Source organism: Odocoileus virginianus, chromosome 4 (assembly GCF_023699985.2).
Source record: "Odocoileus virginianus isolate 20LAN1187 ecotype Illinois chromosome 4, Ovbor_1.2, whole genome shotgun sequence".
NCBI classification, from domain to species: domain Eukaryota; kingdom Metazoa; phylum Chordata; class Mammalia; order Artiodactyla; family Cervidae; genus Odocoileus; species Odocoileus virginianus.
This window is the reverse complement of record NC_069677.1, coordinates 66,671,921-66,699,772: the sequence shown is the minus strand read 5'-3', so window position 1 is coordinate 66,699,772 and position 27,852 is coordinate 66,671,921. Positions and strand designations below refer to the sequence as shown.

The 27,852-nt window shown below is 43.1% G+C and overlaps 1 protein-coding gene across 2 annotated transcripts; it reads left to right on the top strand.

The window, feature by feature from the left end:
- Positions 1 to 504: 504 nt before the first annotated feature.
- On the top strand, positions 505 to 27,001 carry TRIM42 (tripartite motif containing 42). 2 transcript variants are annotated; one of them, XM_020882075.2, is made up of 5 exons: positions 505 to 1,044; positions 6,073 to 6,770; positions 12,259 to 13,082; positions 16,862 to 17,086; positions 26,733 to 27,001. In XM_020882075.2, exons 1-5 carry the CDS (start codon positions 704 to 706, stop codon positions 26,817 to 26,819), a joined length of 2,175 nt encoding a protein of 724 aa, XP_020737734.2. In that variant the 5' UTR covers positions 505 to 703; the 3' UTR covers positions 26,820 to 27,001. The 2 variants fall into 2 exon arrangements, with proteins under 2 accessions (XP_020737734.2, XP_070322777.1); XM_070466676.1 differs by lacking the exon at positions 26,733 to 27,001 and adding an exon at positions 17,883 to 18,393.
- The last annotated feature ends 851 nt before the right edge of the window (positions 27,002 to 27,852 follow it).

Genomic DNA, 27,852 nt, shown 5'->3' with positions numbered 1-27,852 from the left:
TGACTAACAAACTCGGTGACTACAGAAAGAAGTGCCTTAAAGAACCTATATCTTTTTTTTTCCTTTAATTCTTTCTACAAACGGTAATTCCCTTTATATATGGCACTATTATTTGTAAGCACTGCACTTTGTTCATCAAATAAAGAGTTCTAGCAATGCAAAAACAGTCCAAGGACAGGAATATCATGTCTACTTTTCCAATGCGCCATACCCAGGCCTTTCAGCCCATGAAGACATACCCCTGCCTCAACTTGCCCAAGTTCCAAGGAAAGAGAAATAGCTTCTGAAATCCAACTCATAACCCCAAAGCTGCCAAGTGACAGCTAAACCTCCAGGATGCTCTCTGCATTGACACTCTTCTAGAGCTGGTCCTCTGGAAGCAGGGAGTGTCCATCAGCCTACCTGCCACTACCCCCCCAGATCCCACCCTCCCTCCTACCCTTTATGGTGAGACATGGTGGGGAGACAGGGATTATGACATAAGCAAATGGCCTGGGGCTGATCTATGTAAATGTCAGCCCATGGGCTTCCTAGCAGGTACACCACCTGTGAAGGCCTCATAACAGCCAACCTCTTGCAACCTCCAAGCAGACGGGCCTCATCAGGGGGAGGAGTGACCCCCTCCAAGGGAGAACTGACAGCAGGATTCCGGTAGAGCAGGCCTTAAAACGTGCCAGGAGCGGGTGCCCATCATGTAGACGCCATGGATACTGCTATGTGTGTTTGCTCTCCATGTTGTACGTGGCAGAGGTGCTGTCCGCGGCTGTGCTCCTGCCTGTGCTGCAAGTTCCTCTTCACCTCGGAGCGGAACTGCACCTGCTTCCCCTGCCCTTACAAAGATGAGCGCAACTGCCAGTGCTGCCACTGCACCTGCTCCGAGAACCCCAACTGCCACTGGTGCTGCTGCTCCTGGGCCAATGACCCCAACTGCAAGTGCTGCTGCACGGCCAGCAGCAACCTCAAGTGCTACTACTACGAGAGTCGCTGCTGCCGCAATGCCACCATCACCTTCCGCAAGGGCCGCCTCCGGAGCATCCGCACCTCGTAAGTGCTGCGCGGCTGACACGGGCCGCCTTGACTCTGGAAACCAGGGGGTGCCCCGCCAACTGTGCGGACAGGGCAGGCCAGCCCTCCCGCCCCAGGTCCACCTCCTTATCTGAAAAGGAGAGGCCAAGAACTTGCTAGCAATTAATTCTAGTTACATTTTTTTTTTTCTTTAGCTGACTCTTTGAAACCCCATGGACTGTAGTCCCGGGCTCCTCTGTCCGTGGGATTTCCCAGTCAAATACTGGAGTGGGTTGCCATTTCTAGGGGATCTTCTCCACCTAGGGATCCAACCCATGTCTCTGCATTGGCAGGTTGATTCTTTACCATCTAGCCACCAGGGAAATCCCTAGTTACACTTTGTCATGGTACAAATATATCACATGGTCTTTGTATGGTGACAGATGTGCCAGACATCGGTGGTGATCATCTGGAAATGTACAGAAATATCAAATCACTATGTTGTGTAACAGGATCTAACATAGCCCTGGGGGTCAGTTACACTTCAAAAAGAAACAAATACAGGAAAAGAGTCGATGTGTGGTTATCAGAGGCAGAAGGTGGGGATGTGGCATTGGATGTGAAGGTCAAAAGATACAAACTTTCAGTTATAAGATAGATAGGTACCATATGTAAAATAGATCGCCAGTGGGAGTTTGGCGTATGATGCAGGGACCCCAAAGCCAGTGCTCTGTGACAACCTGGAGGGATGGGGTGGGGAGAGAAGTGGAAGGGGGTTCAGGAGGGAGGGGACACATGTATGCCTATGGCTGATTCATGTTGATGTATGGCAGAGGCCATCACAATACTGTAAAGTGATTATCTTCCAATTAAAATAAAATAAAAATTAAAAAAAGATAGGTACTAGGGGTATCATATACAAGAGGGTAAACATGATTAATGCTTCTGTCAGTTACATATGAAAGTTGTTAGGAGAATAACTCCTAAGAGTTCTTAGCACAAGAAAAAATTTTAAATTTTTTTCCATTTCTTTCATTTTTATCTGTCGGAGAAGATGGATGGTCACTAAATTTACTGTGATAATCACTTCCTGATGTTTGTAAATCAAATCATTATGTTCTACACCTTAAACTTATACATTGTTAAATGTCAACTACATCTCAATAAAATAGAAGGGAAAGAAGAGCTAAAAAATACTACAAATAATTTGTTTTGTACTTAATGTAACAATAAAAAATATATATTGAATGATGTTATTATTTTAAATATTTTTGTTTACATTTCAAAATGTAGCAATAAAAATTACTTCCACTTCAAAAAAAGAATTTTGTAACAGTGAAGTGTAGGTGTCCTAAACAGCCACTAACCAGTGTAGACCTGAGTTCCAAACCAAGCCCCACCCCATATGAGTGCTGAGCTCTCCTAAACTCCACCTCGCTCACCTTTACAAAATAATAATAGCTGATGCTTAGTGCAAAAACAACTTTCCAGGGCCCATGTGCATGACCCCAGGTAATCCCTGTCCCATGGCCACCACACCTATGAGGAAACTGAGCATTTAAGACATTGAATGACCCAAGATCACACCGCTAGTAAGATGTAGTCAGAATTTTAACCCAGAGTTTGTGTGCTTAAATTAAAATTAAATTGAAATGCTGTCTTTCAAAATGCAGAGTATGGTACCTGCAGTGATTCAGGGGGTATGAGGATTAACATCGCTTTGAAATCTGTTATGTGATATAAAAATATAAATTGCTCTTCCTCTTCCTCCTCTGAACCCTTCATATCTGCAACACTTCTTAGAAAAGCAAGAGCTTCCACAAGCTGCTTTTGGCCCTATGGCCTGAATAAATACCCCAGATGACCATGAACTCCTGCCAGCCTTCTCTTTGTTCCTAATCAGACGCCACTGCATTGAGAGTCTCGATTACTCACTTAGGCATTAACCCACTGTGTCAGGCACTGAATATCCTCTTCCTGCTCTGACCACAGGAGTCTATGTCACTTTGTCTGAGGTGGCAGAGGCACACTTCTTACAGGGGAAAGACCAAAACTCAGCCCTCTAGGACGACAGCATTTGGAAAGGCAGAAAAATGGAAGCAGGCTGGAAAACTTTTCAAGGCTAGAAGAACAATCCTGTGAGCAAAGGTTCAGTGATTTCAGGGAAGGATATGCTCTCTCTCACAGGTCAGCACTTAGTAGATGCTTGGTAAAGGTTACTCTCAACTCATAGACCTCTTGTGATCTTTGCATGAATAGAGAACCCAGGGGTTCCCAATGCAAGTCCCGAAGATCTAAGGAGCAGAAAGTAGCTTCCACACCCCTCTCTCCTCTCAACTGCCCCATTTCCTGCAAATTAGCAATGGAGCATCTTGGAGCCCTTCCAACAAGAGGGGGATGACATTGGCCTCTTGGGGGATGCTTAGACCAGGAACTCCCAAACTTTGTTTTGTATGAGAGTCACCAGGGGATCTTTACAAACTACTCATACCTGGCCCCCACCCCCAGACATTCTGATTTCATTGGCTTGGAGTAGGACCTGGACATCAGGATTTGAAAAGCCTCCCCCAACCCCAGGTGATGTAGAATGGCCTGGAGGGAACAAGAAGGGAAGCCAGGAGACTTGCAGGTGATATGATGGGAACCCATGTACAAAAGGAACAGGCCTAAATCTGGGAGCAGGCAGTCATTGTACAGAGGAGCAGAGGCCATTATCTCAACAAGAAGACCAGGCTGCTTGGCTTGGCAACTGTTTTGGCATGGAATGATGGTCACTGAATGCCTGAGTCTAGGCCTGAGGCTTTCTGATGATGGTCAGAGATGCTACCACAAGTGTTAGGTGGCTTGTGCTAGGTCCGCTGAGATATTCCTTACGTCTGACCTCTCTTTTGGTGTCTGATCCCTGCCTCCCCTGTTCTTCATCACTGCTTCCTGCTCAGCATCTTCCTCATCCCACCTCACTCTGAGCTCACGCATCCCTCCTTGCCTTACTCATCTCCTTTTCCCACTTTCATTTTCACCTCCATGCCAGCTCCCTGGGCCATTAACACCTGTCTCCTCACTACATTCTCTTTTCCTCTTCCCCAAACACCCTTGTCTCTCCCTCTCTCTTACTGAATTCTCTTGCTATCTCTCTTTATATCACACCCTGATTCTCAGAGTCCCACCTTATCAAACTGGAGTAGTCTAGCCAGCTGCCATATGTAAAACTAGCCTGCTTCTCCAGGTGACCCCTTCAAGACCTGGGCAGGAAAAATCAGGGAGGCTGGGAAAGCAGAGAAGGAATAAGACTGAAAACATTGAGGCTAGCAGGTTTGGATACCAGCGTCCAAATTCCAAGAGAGAGCTTCCCAGGTGCCCAAGTCCCCATAGGGGCACTGTCACCAAAAGACCACTCCATTCCAGCATGTTTGGGCACCTTATTTTGGGAAATCACACTTGACTGTCTGGGTTCTGAGACCTAGGTCCCTGGCTAAGGGAATGGGGAAGAAGCCAGGGGCATATAGGGACTGCAAGAAGGAAAAAGTAAAAAAAAAAACAACAACAACAACAAAAAAAAAAAAAACACAGGCATAATGTCAAATTCAACCCCCAGACATCACTAATACAGAGGATAAGAAAGATAAGAATAGTCACAAATTAAGTATCTTATCATACTTCCATCTAATTCACTTATTTTCACAAACTGCTTCTGCCCTGATTGCAGTTTCTTAGAATATGCACTTGAATTTTACAAGTATGCACTTACTTCATCCACGGTTCTTACAATATATGATATCAGTTTCGGATATTAGATAAATGTTCAACAGACACATACAGTAGAAGCATACACTTCTCACAGACTTGACCATTGTTTTTCTCTGCTGTGGACATGGGCTAGCTAGGAGCAGAATGAAGTCATTACAGCTCACATTTACTGAATGCTTACTATGTCCAGGCAGTTAAGCACTTATCATGGATTATTCCGTGGAGACTTTAAAATCCTCATGAAGGAAGTAGTATTGTGAGATTTAATTTATAAAGGAGGAAACTGAGGATGAGAGAGGTGATGACACATCTCAATGGTACAACTCTAAAGCAGTGCATTCCATCATGTGCAACTTTAATGGGGCTTCTACCCCCATAAGTCACAGTTGTGGTCTGATCATTAGAACACTCAAGTTCTGGGCTTGGCTGGGAGACTGACCTCTTGGTGTCCTGGGAAGAACACTTTGCCCACCCCTGTGTTCCTTCTCACACATACCAATAATAATGATGTCAGTGCCCTTTAGGTAAAACCCATGAAGAACACACCTGTAGCTGGAGGACTTTGGATTTACTGTCCCATTGAAACAAGAGAGATACACCATGAGCAAGTGTGAGTTGTCTCAGTAAGAAGGCATCACTAAGTTATTACAGGATTTATGCTCATGGTAGGGGAGGACACAGGGGTAAATCTTCTATTGGGTACCTTAATAAATCTTGCATAGAAGATGGAAATAACAGGGTTGAGCCTACTATTGGTTAAGAAAAAAAGCAGCAGTCACTGCTTTTAATCAGGACAGGGGATGTTTGGTGATTTTTGTGGTTTGGACAATGTTCTTGCTTCTGAGTTCAAACATGAGGAAGTGATTTGTTTCTGCTTTGCTTCACCACAGTCCCAGAATGGCCTTGTCTGCTGTGGGTGTTCTGTGATATTATCTATGGCCAACAGAATCCCAATACCCAGCTGAAAGTGCCTGCCCCTCTAAGCTGTTTTTCTCTTGCTCAGAAATAACAACAAGCAGTTGCATACCAGGTACAACATTCCAAGGACTGCTTAAGGCCATCGAGGTATTCAGTTCCATTTTCATTTTCTCAAGAAGCCCCATCAAATGATTCTATAATGAGGAGACAGGCAGACAGAGATTAACTTCAATGCCGTGAGCCCACCTAAAGGATGGTGGAGGCGGGTTTAGAACCAGGTTTGTCTGACAACCCATGCTTCTCCCCATCACAGCGCGCTGCAACTCAGCGATGCACCTGTTCCTTCCGAGAGGGAGAAACGGAGGCCGCCTCCTGAGTTCGCACGTTTTCTTCTCCTTGCAGCTCCAAGACGGCGCTGCGCATTGGGAGCAGCGACACGCAGGTGGAGGAGGTAAAGATGCCGACGGCCAACAGCAATCTGGTCAGCCACCTGTCGTGCCCCATCTGCGGCCGCCTGCGCCTGCACTCCTTCATGCTGCCCTGCCACCACAGCCTGTGTGAGAAGTGCCTGCGGCGGCTGCAGAAGCACGCCGAGGTCACCGAGAACTTCTTCATCCTCATCTGCCCGGTGTGCAACCGCTCGCACTGCATGCCCTACAGCCACAAGATGCAGCTGCCCGAGAACTACCTGCGCGGCCGCCTCACCAAGCGCTACATGCAGGAGCACGGCTACCTCAAGTGGCGCTTCGACCGCTCCAGCGGGCCCATCGTCTGCCAGGTCTGCCGCAGCCAGCGCGTCGCCTACAAGCGTTGCCTCACCTGCCGCCTCAACCTGTGCAACGAGTGCCTCAAGACTTTCCACTCGGACGTGGCCATGCAGGACCACGTGTTTGTGGATACCAGCACGGAGGACCAGGATGAGAAGATCTGCATCCACCACCCGTCCAGCCGCATCATAGAGTACTGCCGCAACGACGACGAGCTGCTCTGCGGCTTCTGTAAGACCTCCCTCCACAACGGCCACGACACCATCAGCCTCATCGACGCCTGCTCAGAGAGGGCTGCCGCGCTCTTCAGCGCCATCGCCAAGTTCAAAGCAGGTCCTGATCCCTTGTTCTCCCTCCACTACTCCTAGTTCAGGAACTGATGGGGAAGGTGATTTGGGAGGATCTGTTTCGGAGTAGGCAATGGCACCCCACTCCAGTACTCTTGCCTGGAAAATCCCATTGATGGAGGAGCCTGGTGGGCTGCAGTCCGTGGGGTCCTGAAGAGTCGGACAAGACTGAGTGACTTCACTTTCACTTTTCACTTTCATGCATTGGAGAAAGAAATGGCAACCCACTCCAGTGTTCTTGCCTGGAGAATCTCAGGGACGGGGGAGCCTGGTGGGCTGCCGTCTATAGGGTCGCACAGAGTCGGACACGACTGAAGCGACTTAGCAGCAGTAGCAGCAGCAGTTTAACAGAGAGCCTTAGGCTCCACCTGGTGGAGGGGTCCAAGCCCCCGGGAGACATTGAGCCAGGCTGCAAGTCAGTGGCCTGGTATTCACATCTGGCAACTACTGCCAGCCATTTAACTCCCTGTGCCTTGGTTTTCTCAGCTGAAAAATGGGGATAATAGTGTTACCCAATGCAAGTTCATGTGCCCAGCACACAGTGAGGCCAAACAAACCATCAAAATGTTGGAGTTTGAAACAGAGAAATGTTTATTGCTGGGTCATGCAAGGAGACAGGCGGCTCCTGTCCCACCCAACTCCCAAATTCTCCAAAGGGTTTCAGGAAAGCACTCTTCTAAAGGCAGAGTAAGGGAGGGGCAAGATTGGCTGCTGCAAATTTCTTGGTGTCTATATCCTTGTTCTTGCAGCTGTCCACCTAGATCAGGTCACCATGTTCTTGCAAATCTGCAACAAGACAAATGTCATTCTCTGTTCTGCAACTTTTAACCTCTATATGAATGGACTCTTGAAGATCGGAGTCTTGAGAATAGGCTATCATGTATATTTCAGGCTACAGGCAATATTCTTTTACAAAATGTGCAGAGTCAGCAGGAATAAGCACAGGTTAACACAACACAAAGGTTAAAACGAAAGGAACAGATATAATATGGAGTCATATTTGTTCTTCCCTGTTACAATAGTAATAACTCCCTCATTAGATGCTTGTGAGGATTAAATGAGTCACTCTATCTGAAACATATGAAAACAGATCTCACACATAGTAAATGCATAAAGATTCTATAATCTTGGTTATAATTTTCGTGACCTTGGGCCTCATATTGCTCCTTGGAGAATGAAGGAGCTTGATCCTGTAGTATTCTGAAGTTCTGTGAGCCTGTCTAAGATGTTTTGTCCTTAAGTATTTTGTTTTGTCCTTGCAGTATTTTCCCAATTTGAAGGGGGAAAGAATTAAGTGATGTTGAGAGTTACCTCGATTTTAAATTCCCCCCAAGGCTGCAAGCAGTAAAGTAAATGAACTGGTAGCAAATACCCAGAAATAGCTAATAATGTTCTAGTCCACAGCTTGCGACTTCTCTGCATACCTGCTCATGGTATATGTAAATACTACATATACCATAGTTGTAGTTTCTGTAAGGGAAACTGACTCAAGTTCTCATGATGGAACCCAGTACAATAATATTTTACAGATATCAGCAAAGAGTCCAGTAATTTCTGTGTGTATATCCACCAGGGTAGACATGAGGATCTCATTGACTCTTTTAGGCTCTTTTATTAGTGGGAATATCTTCCTTGAACAGAGACTTACTTTACCCAAGCCTTTCAGAATTATCTAATCTTTTCAATAATCTTATAGTACAGCATTAAAATTCCCTCCATGGATAAGACAACTGGGATTCCAAGAAGTAATTGGCAGAAAGTCCCTAGTAAATGGTGACCTAGTCTCTCTGAGTCCAAAACCTGTGTTAATTCCACAGCATTCATTTGACAACCTACTCTGCTAAACAGTGGCCAGAATCTAGAGACAGAGAGACTGAAAAACAGCGACCACCACCACCACCTGCGGCCTGTTCCTCTAAGAGGTGGCCTAGAGTCAAGTGACCAGGATGCCCCAGATCAGCCCAGCTCCTCCCCTGTCAGATATTTCAGTGTCCACAGAAGCATGTCTGATCAGATGACAAGGGGGCAGCTTTCCCCTGAACTGCACAGAAAAGTTCCATTGGACAGAGAGGTGGGTCAGAGACAGACCTTGCTAATTATGCCTCTTAGGACCTCTCACCATCTTATTTCAGGAACACCTTGATTTATCAATTGCTCCATGCCTAGAAATCAATGGACATTTATTAAGTTTGGGAACAGCACCAAGGAAGCCCTTATATTATACAGGAGCCATGTTGCCAGGCAGTGGAAGCCCCTCTTGTTCCTACAGGGTTTTCTTAAGGTGGATCCATGGCCTGAGCTTGACTGGATTCTCCAGAGCTTGGTTTAGGGAGGGGGATGCTGCATGTAGCCTGCTATGGGCCTCATGCAATCATAGAAAGCCCGGGTCTTTAACAAAGTCATGCTGGGATCAACTTCTCAAAGTCCAGGACACCTGAAAAACAAGACAATGAAGGGACATGGCTACAAATTCCAATGAGCCCAGCCGTTGGGAAAGGGCCACTTTTGTGGCATATCCATTCAGATATAGGGGAAGAATTGAGCCTGTTCATCCTTGTTTAAAAAAAAATTTTTTTTTTTTTAACCAGGGCTCAAACTTGTTCTTAAGGACTCAATTCATTTTCGGGGAGGTGCTGTAAATCTGCATTGTTAACAGATCTCCACATAATTTAAAATCAGGTGATCTGAGAACACACTTTGAGAAGCTCTGGCTCTGAAGAGAAGGTTCAGTTTGGGTTGATGCTGTGCAATGTCTGGCTGCTTACTAGGACCAGTGGGAAGCTTTACTAACAACTGATATATGTATCCTGTCCCCATAGAGGTATCGGCTAAGCAATGAGGATTTTTCAAAACTCTCATGTAATTCTAATGTGACACCAATGTTGAGAACCACTGGCTTAAAGGGAGCTCAGAAGTTTAGTGCCTTGCCACTCAAAGTGTGGTCCAAGTCCAGCAGCATGGGAGTCATTTGGGATCCTGTTAGAAATGCAGAGCCTCAGGTCCCACTCCATCAGAATCTGCATTTTTAACAAGACCCACTGAAGGTTCCCTGGATTCGATTCTAAATCTAGCTGCAGACAGTCCCACCCGGTTTCCCAAGCCTCAGCTCAGCCTGATTCACTGAGCAGGTAAAGTTAATAGGTTTCTTTCTTTCTTTTTTTTTTTTTTAAGTTTCCCAGGTGATTCTGGTGCTCACAGAGGGCAGAGAAGGGCAACTGGGGCAATTAAAAACATAAGGCTCTGGAGTTAGGCAAATAGAATTAGGGACAGGCCCTGGTTTCTACTTCCCTGGACAGTCATTTTACCTCTCTGAGCCTTGAAGTGAAGAAGTGAAGTCACTCAGTCATGTCTGACTCTTTGCGACCCCATGGACTGTAGCCTACCAGGATCCTCAGTCCACGGAATTCTCCAGGCAAGAATACTGGAGTGGGTTGCCATTTCCTTCTCCAGGGGATCTTCCTGACCCAGGGATCGAACCCAGGTCTCCCACATTGTAGGCAGACGCTTTACCATCTGAGCTACCAGCCTTAGTGTCCTCTATAAATGGAAATGATGTCTTCCTCATAGGAAGTTATATGCAATGTATAATAATATATGGATATGATTCATATATGGATATGACACACAATAATGTATGGATTGGATCTATAATAAATGATTAATAAATAGTAGCTAATTTTAAATACAGTGCCTGAAAGAGACCTGGCTCTGAATTTGTTCTAAGAAGAGCTCTTGCAAAGTTGCATTTGGTGGGGGTGAGGGGGGGGAGGGTGGGTAGTACTTCTGGTCTCTCCTCTCTTTTCTCCTCTCCTGGGACCGCCCCCCCTTCCCCCTCATCAAGACATTTTTATCTTGTCTCTCTGTACTCTGATCTACAGATACCTAACTAATCCCTAATAAAGCAAGGAATTTCCTATTCAAATATCTTTAACAGTGAGTAACCACTGAAGAGTCAAAGGAATCAATGCATCATTAAGTGGAATTTCTGGGGCCCTAAGTCACAAGCAGGGCTTTCATGTGGGGAGGGCAGGGAGCATTTCTCAGCACCACTGCGATCATATCCTGATAGTCCCCTATCCAGCCCCCATCTGTATTGCTTCTCCATCCACTCTTCTGGGCCAGTGTGAGGAAGGAGGTGGGCAGAGGAAATGAGGGCTTCAGAGAGTAGACCAGAAAGCAACACTGCTGACATTCACCCTGAAGATGTTAGAGAATATGGCAGAATGGCTCACACTCAACAAACACCTTTCCAGCACCTCTATATATCCTAGTCACGGTGGTAAACAAGCCAGTCATCGTCCTCTTTTCACAGTCTGCCAGAACCCTAGGGTTTAATGCACATCATTGTCACAAAGGCCACCACCCACAGAGATCCAACTTACTGTGATCCAGGACCACATTACCAACCAAGATTTGGTCACCCCCATGGCTGAGTAAAATCTGGAAAGGACTATAGCCCATCAATCCACTGCAGAATCAGTCTTTCCTGGAGAGGACCTTACCTCTAGAATAGGCCACAGAAGGTTTACCTGTATTCAATTTGCTGTCTAATGCCTAAAACCCTGTAAAACCAATGAAATTGCCATTTAACAGGCAGAGGTGGACCGCATGCTCACCCTGCCCTGGCATTCTCTGCACTGCAGTACCATTGGGTTTGTGCATTCCTGGGGCATCAGTGGCCTCTCATACTCATATCTATATCCCTAGAGCTTAGAAAAGTAGATGATGTGGAACAGGTGTCCCATAAATGTTTGTTGAATTGTTGAGTAGACTTAAAACCCAAATGCCATGTCAAGGCTGCAGGATGAACTTGGTTTTCCTTGACTTGTAACAGCAGACCCTTTCTGGAAAGGAAGTGGAAGGTGGGGTAGGTAAGACAGGGAGTCCAGCTGAGCCCAAGGGAGTCAAAGCCCCCAGCAGAGAAAAAGGACATGTCAAAGAGAAGCCACAGCGAAGAGGAACTTTGCTGATTTGCCACTATTGTCTAGGGCTGGGTTTTGGTGAATGAGGCAAAGCAATATTTAGAAGTAGTCATCAGAAATTTATTTCTTCTCCCACCCCTGCAAAAGCTTAGGCTTTCACATGGGGCAAATCCATCACTTTGTGACATCACCTCTTCTTAAGTCCAGCTTGCTGACAGGTGAAGTTGAGTGAAAACTAATATCAAGGGTGGCCTTGAACTTTCACCTTTCGACCCAAGGCTGTAAGAATTATTAGATAGAAGTATGCCAGGGAAGGCTGGCTATCATACCCAAGGGAAATATTAGACAAGGAGGAAGAGAAGGGTGTGTGGAGAGAGGCCAAAGTCACTTTATAAACCTATGCTAGCATCTTTCAGCCCAGCAACAAGTGGTTTCCCTCCCTTTCCACCCACTTCTTTGGAGCCCAAGTTAGTATGCTCCAGTTTGCCACTGGCTTTGATATCTGGGGAAATGAAAAATTTAACTGAAGTAACTAACTTGGTTGTTTTGCAGTCCGCTATGAAATTGATAATGACCTCATGGAATTCAATATTTTAAAAAACAGCTTTAAAGCTGACAAGGAGGTAAAGCGAAAAGAGATCAGAAATGGATTTCTCAAGCTGCGCAGCATTCTCCAGGAGAAAGAGAAAACCATCATGGAGCAGATAGAGAATCTGGAGGTGTCCAGGCAGAAGGAGATTGAAAAGTATGTGTATGTCACTACCATGAAGGTGAACGAAATGGATGGCCTGATTGCCTACTCCAAGGAGGCACTGAAGGAGACAGGCCAAGTGGCATTCCTGCAGTCAGCCAAGATCCTGGTGGAACAGATAGAGGATGGCATCCAGAGCACTTACAGGCCTGACCCACAGCTCCGGCTACACTCCTTGAACTGCATGCCCTTGGACTTCGTTGAGCTCTCTAGTGCCATTCACGAGCTCTTCCCCACAGGACCCAAGAAGGTATGTTCCTCCGGGGACTCCCTGCCATCCCCCTACCCCCTGCACTCAGAAATGATGATCGCCAGGAAGGTCACTTTCAGCACCCACAGCTTCGACAACCAGCAGATATACCAGCGAAGCTCCTCTTTATTGTCCTTCAATGCCTCTGCCTGTGAGAAGACCAAGATAGGTCTGGAGGCCTATGGGCGAACCCAGTCAGCTGCACCTGCCAAGCCCACAGATGGCCTCTACACGTACTGGAGTGCAGGGGTAGAAAACCAGCCTGTGCAGAATAGCAATAGCTTCCACAACTGGTACTCATTCAACGATAGCTCTGTGCAAACTCCAGGCCCAATTATTATCTACCAGACTCTGGTGTATCCAAGAGCTGCCAAGGTAAGAAAGGCTCTGGGCCCTGTAGGAAAGATGGGAGGGTGTGAGCTATGGTATGGAGGTGGGTAGTCAGGAAAGTTTGCACTTAGCTCATTGACCACTAGGATCTGGTCACTCAGATCTGTTCCTCTGGACTCTGTGTGGTCAGTCCATTCAAAAGGGGTAAGTTCCTGAATTCTTTAGAGCTTGAGATTGGCTTAAACCAAATAATATATTTAACTCATAGCCAGAAATGCATCTGAAAGCCCCAATTCCACTTCAAAGGCAGCTTCTCTATTGAAAGAGACTGCAGTTTGGGAAACAAAGTAATTTGAAGAGACTGCTTGAAGAGGGTAATATTTCCCAAAGGAAAGCCTGTAACAGTAGAAAGAGAACAGAAATTGGAATTAGAAAAGCGGGCTCCATGATCTATCAGCTGTGATTCCTAAATTGCTACTTTTTCTAAAGAAAATATCTAGACTCTTCGTGATTTGGAAACATTAGAAGGATAATCCCCAATGGAATTCCAGTTCTTATCTCCTGAGATTCCGCTGTTATTGAGGGAAGGGCATGTGGCTCTCACAGACCTCTACAACTCTCAGCGTCAAGGGATGTGACTCTTCCTTGACCTTCTTGGCCTAACATGAACAAATAGCCCATCTTTTAACATTCCTTTCAAATCTAGCTGAATGAATCTAAACTGAATAGTTCATATAATGTTCAATTAGCATCCAGGGAGGAAAAAATGTATTCTACGAGAGCGTATCTTGCCTCCTCTTGGGGTCACTAGAGGAACAATTCCCAAGTCAACCCATGGCCTGCTTCCATGGGTTGCAGAATCCACCTTCTGTCCTCATGGTCTGAGAACACTCACAAAGACACTTAACATCCTTGAAGCCTAAACTAATGGTTCTCAAACATTAACACGCACCTGGGAATCTTGTTATTTGCAGAGTCTGCTTCAGTGGGTCTCAGTGGGGCCTGAGATTCTGCACTTCTAACAGACTTCCAGATGTTGCCATTGCTGCCAATTAGCAGACCACACTTCAGTATCAAAGGATCTAGAAACAAGAAAATTAAAGGGAGAACTGACCAAGCCTTACATTTTTTGTTCTCCTGAAACATCATAATCTATGTTTTGGCAATTATAATTAACTGCAAGAATGACCTTATGTTGCAAGGTAGAACATACAGAACATATCCTCCCATGGGCTGTCAGACACAAGCAAATGTATCTCTGCCCTTCACATAGCAGGTACCCACAACTAAGCAGCTGAACCTACACTTCCAAATGATACGAGATCAGCAAAACCTGCAATATATGTGACATTGTATCAGGGATTGCATAAGGTCTCATCTACAGGCAACTCAGACCACTTGAGAGGTTGGCAAGATCTAGCTCTGGATGGGAACGACTGGTGATATCTGCTCTATACTTGGGCTTGGAGAACAGTCTCCCTATGCCACCTGTAAATGGTCCCTTGATGAATTCAAGAAAGGAACGTACATAGGAAAACTCAGTGAAGTCACTGACTCTCGAAATTGAACCTAAACCTACTGCCAGAGAGTGGTATTTGATATAAAAATATCATTTTTTTTATATTGTCACCTGAATAGGTGAAATACACCTATTTCAGGATCATGGGATGTAGTTCACACAGGAATCACAGTGCTCAGTGATAAAGAAGTTGAAATCGGTGTTGGCATCTCTCTCAAGTGATGATTGACTAACAGTTCTCTTTTGCTTGGGGATATTTGTTTTTGTTTTTTGATTTTAATTGGAGTGTAGTTGATTTACAATGATTTTTTAGTTTCAGGTGTACAGCAGAGTGACTCAGTTACAAATATACATACATTCATTCTTTGTCAGATTCTTTTTCATATAGGTCATTATAGAATATTGAATACAGTTCCTTGTGCTATATAGTAGGTCCTTATTGGTTATCTATGTTATATACAGTAGTGTGTGTGTGTTAATTCCAAGCTCCTAATTTATACCTCCACCACTACACATTTCTCCTTTGGTAACCTTAAATTTATTGTCTCCTTTTGGCACAAGAAGTACTCTTTAAGTTAGCCTTATGAGTTGTCACTATGTATCTTAAAAATCTTAAAGAGTTTTTTTTATAAAAACTCCATTTTATTTCTAGAAATCCCTCCTGAGGAAATGATTAAAAATGTGATGAAGATCCATGCCCCAAAGTGTTCAATGAATCATTATTAAAGTATAAAATTAGAAACAACCTAAATGTTCAACTATAGAAGGACTAAATCATTTATGGGGCAATTATTAAAATGGTGCTTTACTGAATTTTTAATGATATAGGGACATATATAAAATGTAATAAGTGAATAAAAGCAGGAATCAAAGCAATATAATCCAAATTATATAAATTTCTGTGTTTGTATTCTAAAATTGGAAAGAAATAATAATGAATTATTAACAACTGTGAGATTATAAGAGATGTTTATTTTCTTTCTTTCTTATACTTTTTATGTGTTTTCCAAGTTTGTATTTAAAATGAGTACATTTTTATGATCAAAAAATGTTTAAAAACTTTATACATATATATGACTTATTAATAAGTCAAGCTTTTTACACTTCTAAAAGTGTAAATATATACAAAATAATTATAAATTAATCATACAAATTCATAGAAACTTTAAAATATGTATACTTATAAGAGTAGTTATAAATTTATTTTATACACAACATTTTTAAATTTTAAATTGGTGGATGTTTGCTTTACAATTGGTTGATTTATGCCACATAGTAGCGTGAATCAGCCACAAGTATACATACATCTCCTCCCTCTTGTACCTACCTCCCACCCCACCCTCCATCCTACCCCTCTAGGTCACCACAGAGCAACTGGGCTGAGCTCCCTGTACAGTACAATAACACTTAATTTCATGAAAATTTAAATAAAATATGCAATGTTTATTTAAATATAGTTATTATAAAATATTTATATGTCAGGCACAATCTACTAATTAACATCTGTTAATATTTCTCTTCCCAAGAATTGACGTTTTATGCTTTGAGTGTGAAAATACATTCTCCATTACATGAATGAGTCATTTCACCTGTTTGCTACTCTTTTGTATATAAATGAAGGGTTGAAATACATACACTTTTCAACTTCTAGTTGAAATTGCTAAATGTAAACCTTTGAGCCTCCGCTGTAAAATGCCTGCATACATGCTCAGTCATTCAGTCATGTCTGATTCTGCAACCCCATGGGCTACGGCCCACCAGGCTCCTCTGTCCATGGAATTTTCCAGGCAAGAGTACTGGAGTGGGTTGCCATTTCCTACTCCCGGGGTTCTTCCTGACCCAGGGACTGAACGCGCATCTCTTGTGTCTCCTGCATTGGCAGGCAGGCTTTTTACCACGACATCACCTGGGAAGCCCCCACTATAAAATGGGATAATAAAATCTCCCTCCAAGGGAGTTGTGAGGACCGCATGAGTCAGGCAATGTCTGACACAGAATTTGATGTGTAACAGGTGTTCAGTAAATAGTAGACATTTTGGTTAGTGGTGTTCAGAGGGCAAGATCACCTGCGTGTTGACTGATAGGAACTGAAGCCAGAGGAGCATCTGTGTTCTTAAAACGCTTGGTAAGCATCACGTCAGGACTCATCACCCAGCCTTTCAAGACTGTTGCACAAGGTCTTCAGCAGCTAGAGGGGCTGAGTCATTTTAAACTTACCCCATGGGGTCTACAACACAGATCTTCAAGGAAAAGAAAACTGCATGGCGTGTGCTAATACCCCACTAACACATCCATTTCTTCCTAGGTTTACTGGACATGCCCAACAGAAAACGTGGACTCTTTTGAGATGGAATTCTACGAACTCATTTCTTCCCCTCCTAACAATGTGCGGACAGAGCTCTGTGGACAAATTCGGGACATAATGCAGCAGAATCTGGAGCTACACAACCTGACCCCCAACACCGAGTATCTGTTTAAAGTGCGAGCCATCAATGATAATGGTCCCGGGCAATGGAGTGACATTTGCAAGGTACTGTGCACGTTATTTCTCAGACGGATATTCTTGATCCACTCTGGATGCAGCTGTCAGGATGATCGTGAGATCATGGAACTCACCCTGTGACAGGCCCCTCTACTCCCAGAAAACTTGCTTCTCAAGGACACAGAGAGGGCCCCTGGCCTCAACCCACTTTGCCAATGAGGTCTGAGAATCGTCACTTCAGTCTGATTCAGAAAACATTCATGCCAGGTATCAGGTTAGGATGTAGAGGTTCTGAGGAAAATAAGACATAATTCTTGCCTTCAAGGAGTTCAAGGTCTAGAAAACAAATAATCTTGGTGTAAGATAGACAAAAAAAAAGTGACTCATTAGTCCCAGTGGTGACTCAAGCAAAGATAGTGTATCAGATTTAACCAATATAAATACAGGACACATGCAATGAATAAATTTTTTAGTGTTAGTGTGTCCCATGCCATATTTAGGATATAATTATACTAAAAAATGTATTTGTTGTGTATCTGAAAGTCAAGTAGTTGCCGGTGAGCAAGCCAGGAAGGACTCCAAAAAAAGAAGGGATAAGATTATTCTTATCTTTTTTTGTGATGTAAGGCTGGTTCTTCCTTGTATCTCCAGGGAAAATACATTCATAGGCATAATTTTATTGATATTCAAAGGAGAAAGGGGAAAAAAAATGCCAAGACTGCCTAGAACTATCTTACTGTACAACCATGATGGTGCTGTTAGGAATCAGAGTAAATTATATCTTAATCAGAGATCCTTTAGAAGTAAAGAGAATAAATCCATTCCTTTTGACTTTTGAAAACAGAAATTTATAGTACAGAGAGAGAGGACTCTCGTGAGACCACTTGCAGACGGGACACACACCTGATACACAAGAAAACTGGCAAGTCATCAGTTTTTCTCAGTCTCTCCATCAATATCTCTCATTCTACTCCCTCCCACCCACACCCTACTTCCACCTCTGCTTCTGTCCAAATCTACACCACTATTAGCTGGCCCATCATTTCTCCTCCCCTAAATTCAGCTTGCATATGGTTTTGGAGGTTTGTGGTGCAACCTGTGTGTGACCAACACAGTCTGACTAGCTCCATGCCCTTGGACTCGGGTTAAATGATTGCAGAAGAGAATCTGACTGGTTGCTACCTCTGGTAATGAAAGGAAGTGGGAGGTAGGGTGGGGCAGGACTGTGCTGTTGCTCCTTGCATGAGAAGCAAGTCTCCCTGGGAGTCAGGGGCCCTCTACTCCACCCTGATGCGCTGTTTGTGGAGCACAGCACCCCTGTGCACCCCCTCCCCCTCCATGGAGATCAGACACTCACATGGGAAGGCAGGGTGAGTGATGAGAAATTCGCCTGGCCACTTCCCCGTTAGACCCCCAGCCAGGTCCCCTGTCACTCAATTGCCCCACAGCCCAGTTCTTGCTGGTACCCTTCTCTCCAGAGCAAAGAACACCCTCTGCTCCTGCCACATTTGACAGCATGTCCTTTTGACTATGGATTTTTCCTTCAATCTGATTCCATCTGCCTACTCATTTTTTAGAAATTCCTCTGAAATGTCTTGCCATGAAGGGCACTCAGTAATGTTACTCATTTTTTTTTTTTTAACATGTGTCTTAAGTCATTTTTAGATGCAAGGGACAAAGATGTGGGTGGACAGACCAATGAGTGTCAGCCTTCCTTAGGTAGATATTTTGTCATCCCTCTTACACTCTGAACTGCTTGAAAACAAAATCCACGTTTAATTCATCTTTCTTTCTCCCACAATGCTTACCGAAGCACTGTGCATAGAGCAGATTCTTAATGGTTATTGAATGAATACACAGGTAAAAATGTGACCAAACAAATAAATATATGAAAAAATGTCTACATAAAAGAGTGAAGAAAGAAACTGATACATAAATTAATAATTGCAAAGTACTGTAAGAGGCCTTAAAGTAGTTTTGTGCTATTTTACAATCAATCGAGAAGCGACAGCCCCCTGAAACGGTTTATGTCAAGCATTTGCACTCCCTATAAGGAAAGAAAACTCATTCCAGTTTCTTTTCTTTTTAACACAATTTCTAAATAAGCAGAGCACTAATTAATAAGTTTTTCTGGAAGCTTCATTTTTATCTGACTCACAGAGCTGCAATATAGATTTTTCCTTCAGAAGTAATTCTTCCTCCTTTGTGATTATATTAGCATTCCAGGGGAAACTCAGCTTTCCTTAACATTTGTCATGATTTGCATAAGTAACGGCTTCAATAGCAAATGAAAATAAGATGGTGTGTTTGAATGACATTTATAAAGGTTCATAAAAATAATGACTTCAGCTCTTTCCTATAAAATCGAAATATTTTTTCCTTCGGCATCAGTGCTATGCAGGTATTCCTGAAAGGTTTCATTTAAAATGCCATAACGAGGCAGCAGAATCATTTCTTATCCAAAATACAATATTCCCATCCTTTTGTTAAGGAAGTGAAATAACATCTTTTATATTTGATTTTCATAGTCTGCGGCTTGTTGATTTTATTTTTTAGGGATTTTATTTGCAGTCTAATACACGAAGCATGAAAATTAACTTTAACACTTTTTAAAGGTCTCACTCATTGCAGGCCGACTCTGTGTCCAACACTGTATATTCATTATCAGTAATCATCCCAACCACTTGAAGGCAGGGAGTTACTACCTCCAGTTTACAGAAGAGGAAACTGAGGCTCAGAGAGGGAAATTGACTGGCCTTATGTAACCTGAAGGAGTTGAGTGGGAACCTAGGTCTCATCCAAGGCAGGAAAGTTCTTCGTCCCATGCACCATAATCAGATAACGAGATGCAGTGAAGTCTGGGCAGGGTGGGCTCAGCCTCGGGGACCTGGCCTCACACTCTGGAAGGATGCTGTCCAAACAACAGCAGTGAGTGGGACTTTTTTTTACGAAGCAAAATCATACATCGGAAAGGGTACTGGACTTGAGCAGTGAGGAGAGACATCATGCTGGTCTTGCTCACCCCTCTTGGCGCCTAGTTCACAGGTGAGAGTTTCTACCATCCAAGAGCTTCACTGATGTTTGAGAAGGAATGGAGACATGGTTTTGGATCAGTCATGTACTCTGTGGCCTCCATCCTTCCTCCTACTCTTCCTCTAGACCTCAGGGCACCTAACGACCACTGCCCCCGTTCTCACCCCATTGTCTCCCTCTGACTTCAAATCTCCAGGGAAGTCTTTCCTTGACAAATCTAACTTTTCTCTGTGCCTGAGTTTCCTATTGCTGCTATAACAAATTGGTAGCTTAAACAATACAAATTTCCCTATTAACTCACAATTCTGGGGATCAGAGATCTAAGGTGTGAGCAAGGCTATGTAATTTCTAGAGACTCCAGGGGAAAATTCATTTCCTTGCCTTTTCAGACTTCAAGCAGCTGCCACATTCCTCGGCTCATGGCCTCTTCCTCTGTTTTCAATGCCAGCAAATTTAGGCTGAGTCCTCACATCATCATCTCTCTGGTTCCCTTCTGCCTCTCCCTCTTCAACTTTGAAGGACTCTTGTGGTCACATTGGATCCACTTGATGATCCAGTATAATCCCTCTATCTTTTTTTTTTTTTTAACATTTACTTATTTGGCTGCACTGGGTCTTTGTTGCAGTACACAGGATCTTTAGTTACAGCATGTGGGATCTCGTTCCCTGGCCAGGGATCGAACCCAGGCCCCTGCATTGACAGCGTGGCGTCTTAGCCACTGTACCACCAGGAGGTCCTTAATCTCCCTATCTTAAACCAGCTAACTACAACCTTAATCCCCCTTTGCCATGTAACAGGGTTTCCCTAGTGGCTTAGAGAGTAAAGAATCTGCTTGGATTGTGGGAGACCCGGGTTAGATCCCTGGGTTGGGAATATCCCCTGGAGGAGGGCATGGCAACCCACTCCAGTGTTCTGGCCTGGAGAATCCCATGGACAGAGGAGCCTGGCAGGCTATAGTCCATGGGGTCACAAAGAGTCGGACACGACTGAGCGACTCAGCACACATAGCACAGCCATGTAAGATGACGTTCACAGGCTCCTGGAATTTGGTCATGGGCATCTTTGCGGGGGAATTTATTCTGCCTACCACATCTGACATAGACCAGATGTCCTAGGTTACATCAGGTCTGGGGATAGATATTCAGGCCCCAGAATAATCACAAACTGGTACTGTTCTGTGTCATTCCCTACAGTTCTTAAGGAAACGCACCAATCCCTGTCCCCACCCATCCTCTCAAATTCCTTCTCAGTCTGTACTGGCTCCCGCCCCTCAACTGTGCGTCATGTGTGCTCAGGAAGTGGTCCTGCCAGCTAGGCTGAATATCCACAGGGCTGCTTCCTTCCTGCTCAGGCTGCACTTAGGCTGGAAGTCCAGCCGCAGAGCAGGGCTACCTGGCCTTCTTGGACATGTCCAGTTTCACAAAAGCTTCCTTCTGGTTTTCCTTCTGTCCCTACTGCAGACACCCTGCCTTAAGGTGACACACACATCTTCAGGGGCTGGGTTTAGAGGATAATTTGAGTGACCAACACTAATACACATTCGAAATAACTACCCCAAAGCTACCCACTCACTCACCCACGTACTCACAGTGACTCCATGCCTTGATATGAAGTTGAAGTGGTTTATATGCTCTGTCTCCTTAGAATTCATTATTTTCCAAAGGGCTCCTTGATGGTTCATGTAAATAGAACCCTATTGGTCCCTTCCTATTTTCCCTGCCAATAAGTTAGAACCCTGGAATGAGTATAATTTAGGCTCAAACCTGATCTATAATTTTTTAACCTCACACATAGAAGGTGGAATTAGTCAGATACCTCAACCCATGGTCCATTACCAACATGGGTCTATGTAAGGCCCTTTTCTTTTTGTTTGTTTGATTTTTTTGTATTAGAGGGTGCTTTTGTTCTTGAAAGCTATGTTTTATTGGGCAAAAAATCTTAGGACTTCAAGCCCTTTCTTATTTATGTATTTAATTACTTTTGTGACTATTCCTCCCTAAATATATGTTCCAGTATGTTTTCTGTGCATCTTGTTGCTTTTATGTGTTGTTACATGGTGTGTATTGTTTGGAATGTGTTATTAATTTGCACAAACAGCATGGTGTTACATAACTTACTGTGTCTTACCTTTTTACTCTGAACACTGTTTTTATGAACCACCCATGTTGTCGGGCACATTTAGCCCCTAACTCTTAACACTGCCCCATCCTTTACAATGAGCTGGTGTTCACCAGGTTTTACCTGTTTACTCAGCAGAATAGACACTCAGGTGACCTCCAATAATGCTCAGTGAACAGCCTTATTCATATTTCGTGGGTGGGATGGGAATGTGAGACTTTCTCTGGGACATATTATTAGTTTACTAGGGTTGTCACATAAAACGTTACTGACTAGTTGGCTTAAACAACAGAAATGTATTGTCTCACTGTTCTGGAAGCCAGGAGTCCCAGATCAAGGTCTGGTTTCTTCTGAAACCCTTCCCCATGGTTTGTAGATATCTACTTTCTCCCTACCTTCTCCCTGTGAGAAAAGACTCACAGGGTCTGTTATCATTCAAGTGCACCTTGGGTGTGTCTGTGTGCCCAGACTTTCTCTTCTTATAAAGACAATCACACTGGATTTGTTGTTGTTCAATCACCAAGCCAAGTCTGACTCTCTGTGACCCCAAGGACTGTGGCACACCAGGCTTCCCTGTCCTTCACTGTCTCCTGGAATTTGCTCAAACTCACGTCCATTGAGTCAGTGATGCTATGTAACCATCTCATCCTCTGCCCTTCTCTCCACCCCCTTCTCCTCCTGCCTTCAATATTTGCCAGCATCAGGTTCTTTTCCAGTGAGTCAGCTTTTCGCATCAGGTACCCAAAGTATTGGAGCTTCAGCTTCAGCATCAGTACTTCCAATGAGTATTCAGAGTTGATTTCCCTCAGGATTGACTGGTTTGATCTCCTTGCTGTCCAAGGAACTCTCAAGAGTCTTCTCCAGCACCACAATTCAAAAGCATCAATTGTTTGGCATTCAACCTTCTTTATGGTCCAACTCTCACATCCGTACATGACTACTGGAAAAAACAATAACTTTGACTATACGGACCTTTGTCAGCAAAGTGGTGTCTTTAATACACTGTCTAGGTTTGTTAAGACCCTCCATAATAACCTCATTTTAACTTAACTCTTTGAAAGTCCTGTCTCTATAAACACATCACATTCTGAAATACTGGGAATAGGACTTCAACATAAAAATTTTTGAAGGACACAATTCAGCCCTTATCAGACATATACCACGACTGAAATTGCTGGGGATAGAGTGTGTGTACTTGATCTGACTGGATGCATGTACATTCCATAAGGAGTGAATGAGGGTCCCTATATCCTAAACCCCACCTATCCCATTACCACTTTGCCAGGCCGATAGGTATAAAGTGCTGTTTCCTTATTATTTAGAATTTCATTTCATATGCTTGTTTTCAGGATTCCTTCTTCTGCAGATAACCTGCTAAATAACATGTACTCATTCTTCCATTGCATTTTTCTTTCTCTAGATGATTTGTAGTATGACCTTATATATTCTAGATCATGGTTTTAGATACTGCTAATATTTTCTCAGTTCTGACATTCGTCTACTAACTTTGTTCATTGAGTACTTCATGAAACAGCAGAAATCTTCCGTTTTGATGTGATCAGTGTCACCAATTATTTTTTCATGGTTTGACCTTTTGAAGTTTTGTTTAAAAAGTCCTTAAGAAGGCTTAGATCACAAAGGTAATCTTCCACATATTCTTTTATTAACTTTAGTTTCACCTTTCAAATTTAGGACTTTAATCCATCCAGAGTTCACCTTTGTGTGTAGTGCTAGGTATGTATGTTCTCCTTTTTTTGGACATTGAATAGGCCAGTTTTCCCAATATCATCTACTTAGCAATATCCTCTCCATTAGAATACAAAAAAGATGCCACTCTGATCTTGTATTAAATTGCCATATATTTAGAGGCATTTCTCTGAGCTCTCTGTTGTATTCCATTGGTCTGTTTGCTCTTATGTCAGTACCACATTACTTTATTGTTGATTTCAGTTTTGTGCTATGTCTTAATGAACTGCTAAGGTAAGTCTCCCTATTGTCCTTCTTTCTTTTTAAAGGTCTGTTTAGTTAATCATAGATATGTGTTCTTTTACATGAACCATGAAAATTAATGCTTTTTAAAGGTCTCATTTATTGAAGGCCAATTCCATTTTGGAGTAAGTAAATTGAATTCCTAAAGAAAAACAAGGAAAGATAAAACAAGTAGAATTCAGTTGGGGAGGCACTGAGTCTCTAACTTTGAAACAGTTAATATTTTTGTAATATTTCTGATTTTTGTTCAAATCACCTCCTGTGTGTTTTATTAAGGTTTTAAAATTCTTCTTGTCTACAAGTCTTGTACTACATGCTTCTGGTTAAACTATATATTTTACAGACTTAGTGTATATTATTAATGTTATTTTTATTTAACTATATTTTACAATGTATTGCTGGCTTAGGAAAAAACACTGCTGTGTTGATAGGTTAATCATGATTCCAGCAATCTCAATAATCTCTCTGAGATTATTCTGAGAGTCTATCTGTTGATTCTGCTTTTTTTCCCAAGCATAAGATCATATCAGCTATAATGATAGTTTTATCTCTTTCCTTACAATTCATGAACACTGGTTTCTTTTTCTTTCCTTGTACCTTTGGCCAGTCCTATAGAAGAGGCAGCTCTAAGGGTTGATGTCCTTGTCTTATTTCTAATCTTAACGTTTTTGCATTGAACCCTGCTGGTTTTTTTATTTAGTTTTTGTGATGTATAGTCTTTATTAAGTTAAGGAAAGTTCTTTCTCCTTTTAAATTTTTGAGAGCTTGTGCAACTTTATAATTTTTTATATCATTTAAGATAATCATGTGATTTTTCTCCTCTAGGCATTAATGAAATAAATCACATTATTTTTTCTGATGTTAAACTCTACTTTAATTCATGTAATAAACCCCTCTATGATCATGATGCATTATTTTTATAACATACTTGGCTTTAGTTAGCTCATATTTTGCTTTGGAGTATTGCATCTATGATCATATATGAACTGGACCAATATTGTTTTGCTTACGTGGTTTCATCTGCTTCTGGAACCAATATTTTACTAGCTTGATAAAATGAGCTAGGAAACTATTGCTCTTTTTCTATTTTCTAAAACTACTCTTTTTCAAAAGTTTGACAGAATTGATTTGGAAAGCCATCTGAGGTTTGGGGCTGGGGAAGGTCTATCAGCTATCATCTCAGTGTCTTTAGTATCTCAAGTTCTCTTCTGTTTCTTCTGTCCTGTCTCATCTGATCCTCTTGTTCACAAATACACCTCAGTCCCCACTGCCCCATTCACATGTCATACTCAGTCTTTATCTCTGAAGATCCTGTCCTTTAAGACAGAATTTAAATCCTCTATTTTTATGAGTCAATTCCCAACCTGTCACAACACTGTTATTTCTTCCTCACTGCCCCCAGTAGCTCTATGTGTGTATCTTACACATTTATATAACCCTTATCAGGGTTATCTCCACGTATTATTTCCATTTTTATCTAGGAATGGGTAATCTAACACCATACATATAATCTTTATCTTGCATGAAGCCCTGTTTTCTCTAAAACTAAAAATAAATTTTGCAAAACTAGAGAGCATAATGGTAATAGTGTCTATTTTTTGTCCTTTCCCTTTGAATACAAACATAAAAATCTTATATAGACAGACTTTGTGCTTTGTATAAACATTGCTCTTCACAATCCAAACTGCACCCCAACTCCACCTCCCCCATGAGTCCTGATCCATCGAGACTGAGCTCATTGATCCTGTGTGCTGTCTATCACACCCGGATTTTGACCTCACTCCCTAAATGCCTTGTCTGTAAATGTGTATTAGGAAGGAACAGAAATGCCACCAGAGCAAGATCTGGGTAAGTCCATCACCCTCAAGGGAAGGCATGGAGCTTCACATCTAAGCTGAGTCGATGAGACTCCTAGGAAAGTCCTGCTACCCAATGCAAGCTGCCTTTTCTAGGGAGCACTGACTATGCACTGTGGTCAGGGATAGTATGAAGCTAAAAGAGAAACAGTTGGCAGATGTACAAATTATAGTTCTATTCACCTTTCATTCAATTTTCTAAGACACTTCTCTGTACCATATCCAATGTTGGCAATACAGAGATGAAAGACTGTCATTGCCTCTACATCCCAATCAAGGCGCTCACACTCTGGTAAGAAAATGAAACACACTCGCTGAAATGTACAAATGATGAGCTGTGACAGAAACAGTTTCCAGGGTTTGGGTGGGGAGCACCCTGGGGCTACTCTCTGGTGAAGCCCAACACAATGATCAGCACTCAGTCCCATGAGCTGCCTTAAAGAAGTGGGACCTTCTCTGTGAAATCCCAAACCCACCACATAGTAGCTCTGAGACTTTAGGAAATCTACCTGGTTATTCTGAGGCTGGTTTTTTTTTTTGTCTTTGAAATGGGATCAATGACACCTGCCCCATGTGATTTTGGACATGAGGAGCTAATCAGATAATGTGTGCAGTGTCTGGCCCGCTGCAGAGGCAAGGCTCTGGGAGCTGCTGTGCCCCTTGTGGTTGGTGCCAGGGCTCTCTGCTTCTGATTGCAGGTGGTAACACCAGACGGGCGTGGGAAGAACCGAGCTAAGTGGGGCCTGCTGAAGAATATCCAGACTGCCCTCCAGAAACGCTTCTGAGCACCCCTACAGAGCAGGCAGCAACCTCAGAGATGCAACACAAAATAGACACATAGAGACACACACATATGTAAAAGTATTTTTCTCACCACATTCTTCAGTGAGGTTGTAGATGACATTTCCTGGACCTCTGAACCATTTCAGCAGGAGTCTACTAAAAGTTAATAAAAGGAAATGCCTGATGTCTTGGCTTGCTGTTTGCTCATTAAATTGAAACTAAGATACAAAACAGTCAGCAAGTCAGTATGTTTTATTATCTCTGGTCAAACCCGAGGCTCAGAATTCTATAATGTTTTGTAAGAGGCAGCATTGGTTTAAAAAATAAAGTCTGTTGGACTCTATGGGAGAAAGCGAGAGTGGGATGATCTGAGAGAACAGCATCAAAACATGTATATTATCAAGTGTGAAACAGATTGCCAGTCCAGGTTGGATGCATGAGACAAGTGCTCAGGGCTGGTACACTGGGATGACCCAGAGGGATGGGATGGGGAGGGAGGTGGGAGGGGGGTTCAGGATGGGGAACACATGTAAATCCATGGCTGATTCATGTCAATGTATGGCATAAACCACTACAATATTGGAAAGTAATTAGCCTCCAACTAATAAAAATAAATGGAGAAAAAAATAATAAAAAAGAGAAATGGAGACTAACATTTACATAAACCTTAAGGGAAACCTCACACACACACACAAATGTCACTCTCTTTGAAGTCAGGTCCCTGGGTGTGCATTCTGATCCTGGCCTAAGTAGTTCTAGTTACTAGAACTAATGTTTGGGCAAATCACTGATGGATGGGGAGGCAGAAGACATAGGAGACACAGGTTTGATCTCTGAGTAGGGAAGATTCCCTGGAATAGGAAGTGGCAACCCACTCCAGTATTCTTGCCTGGAAAATTTCATGGACAGAGGAGCCTGGCAGGCTACAGTCTATGGGGTCACAGAGAGTTAGACATGACTAAGCACATGACACATGTGAACATATGCCTATCACTCCCTTCCTATTCAGTCTGTTTTAATGTGAAAAAGCCAATA

Excerpts from the sequence above, each read along its gene's own strand:
- TRIM42 (XM_020882075.2), top strand. The coding sequence starts at position 704 with ATGGATACTGCTATGTGTGTTTGCTCTCCATGTTGTACGTGGCAGAGG. Across the intron at positions 6,771-12,258 it reads CATCGCCAAGTTCAAAGCAG|TCCGCTATGAAATTGATAAT; the intron begins GTCCTGATCCCT and ends GTTGTTTTGCAG. Across the intron at positions 13,083-16,861 it reads TGTATCCAAGAGCTGCCAAG|GTTTACTGGACATGCCCAAC; the intron begins GTAAGAAAGGCT and ends ATTTCTTCCTAG.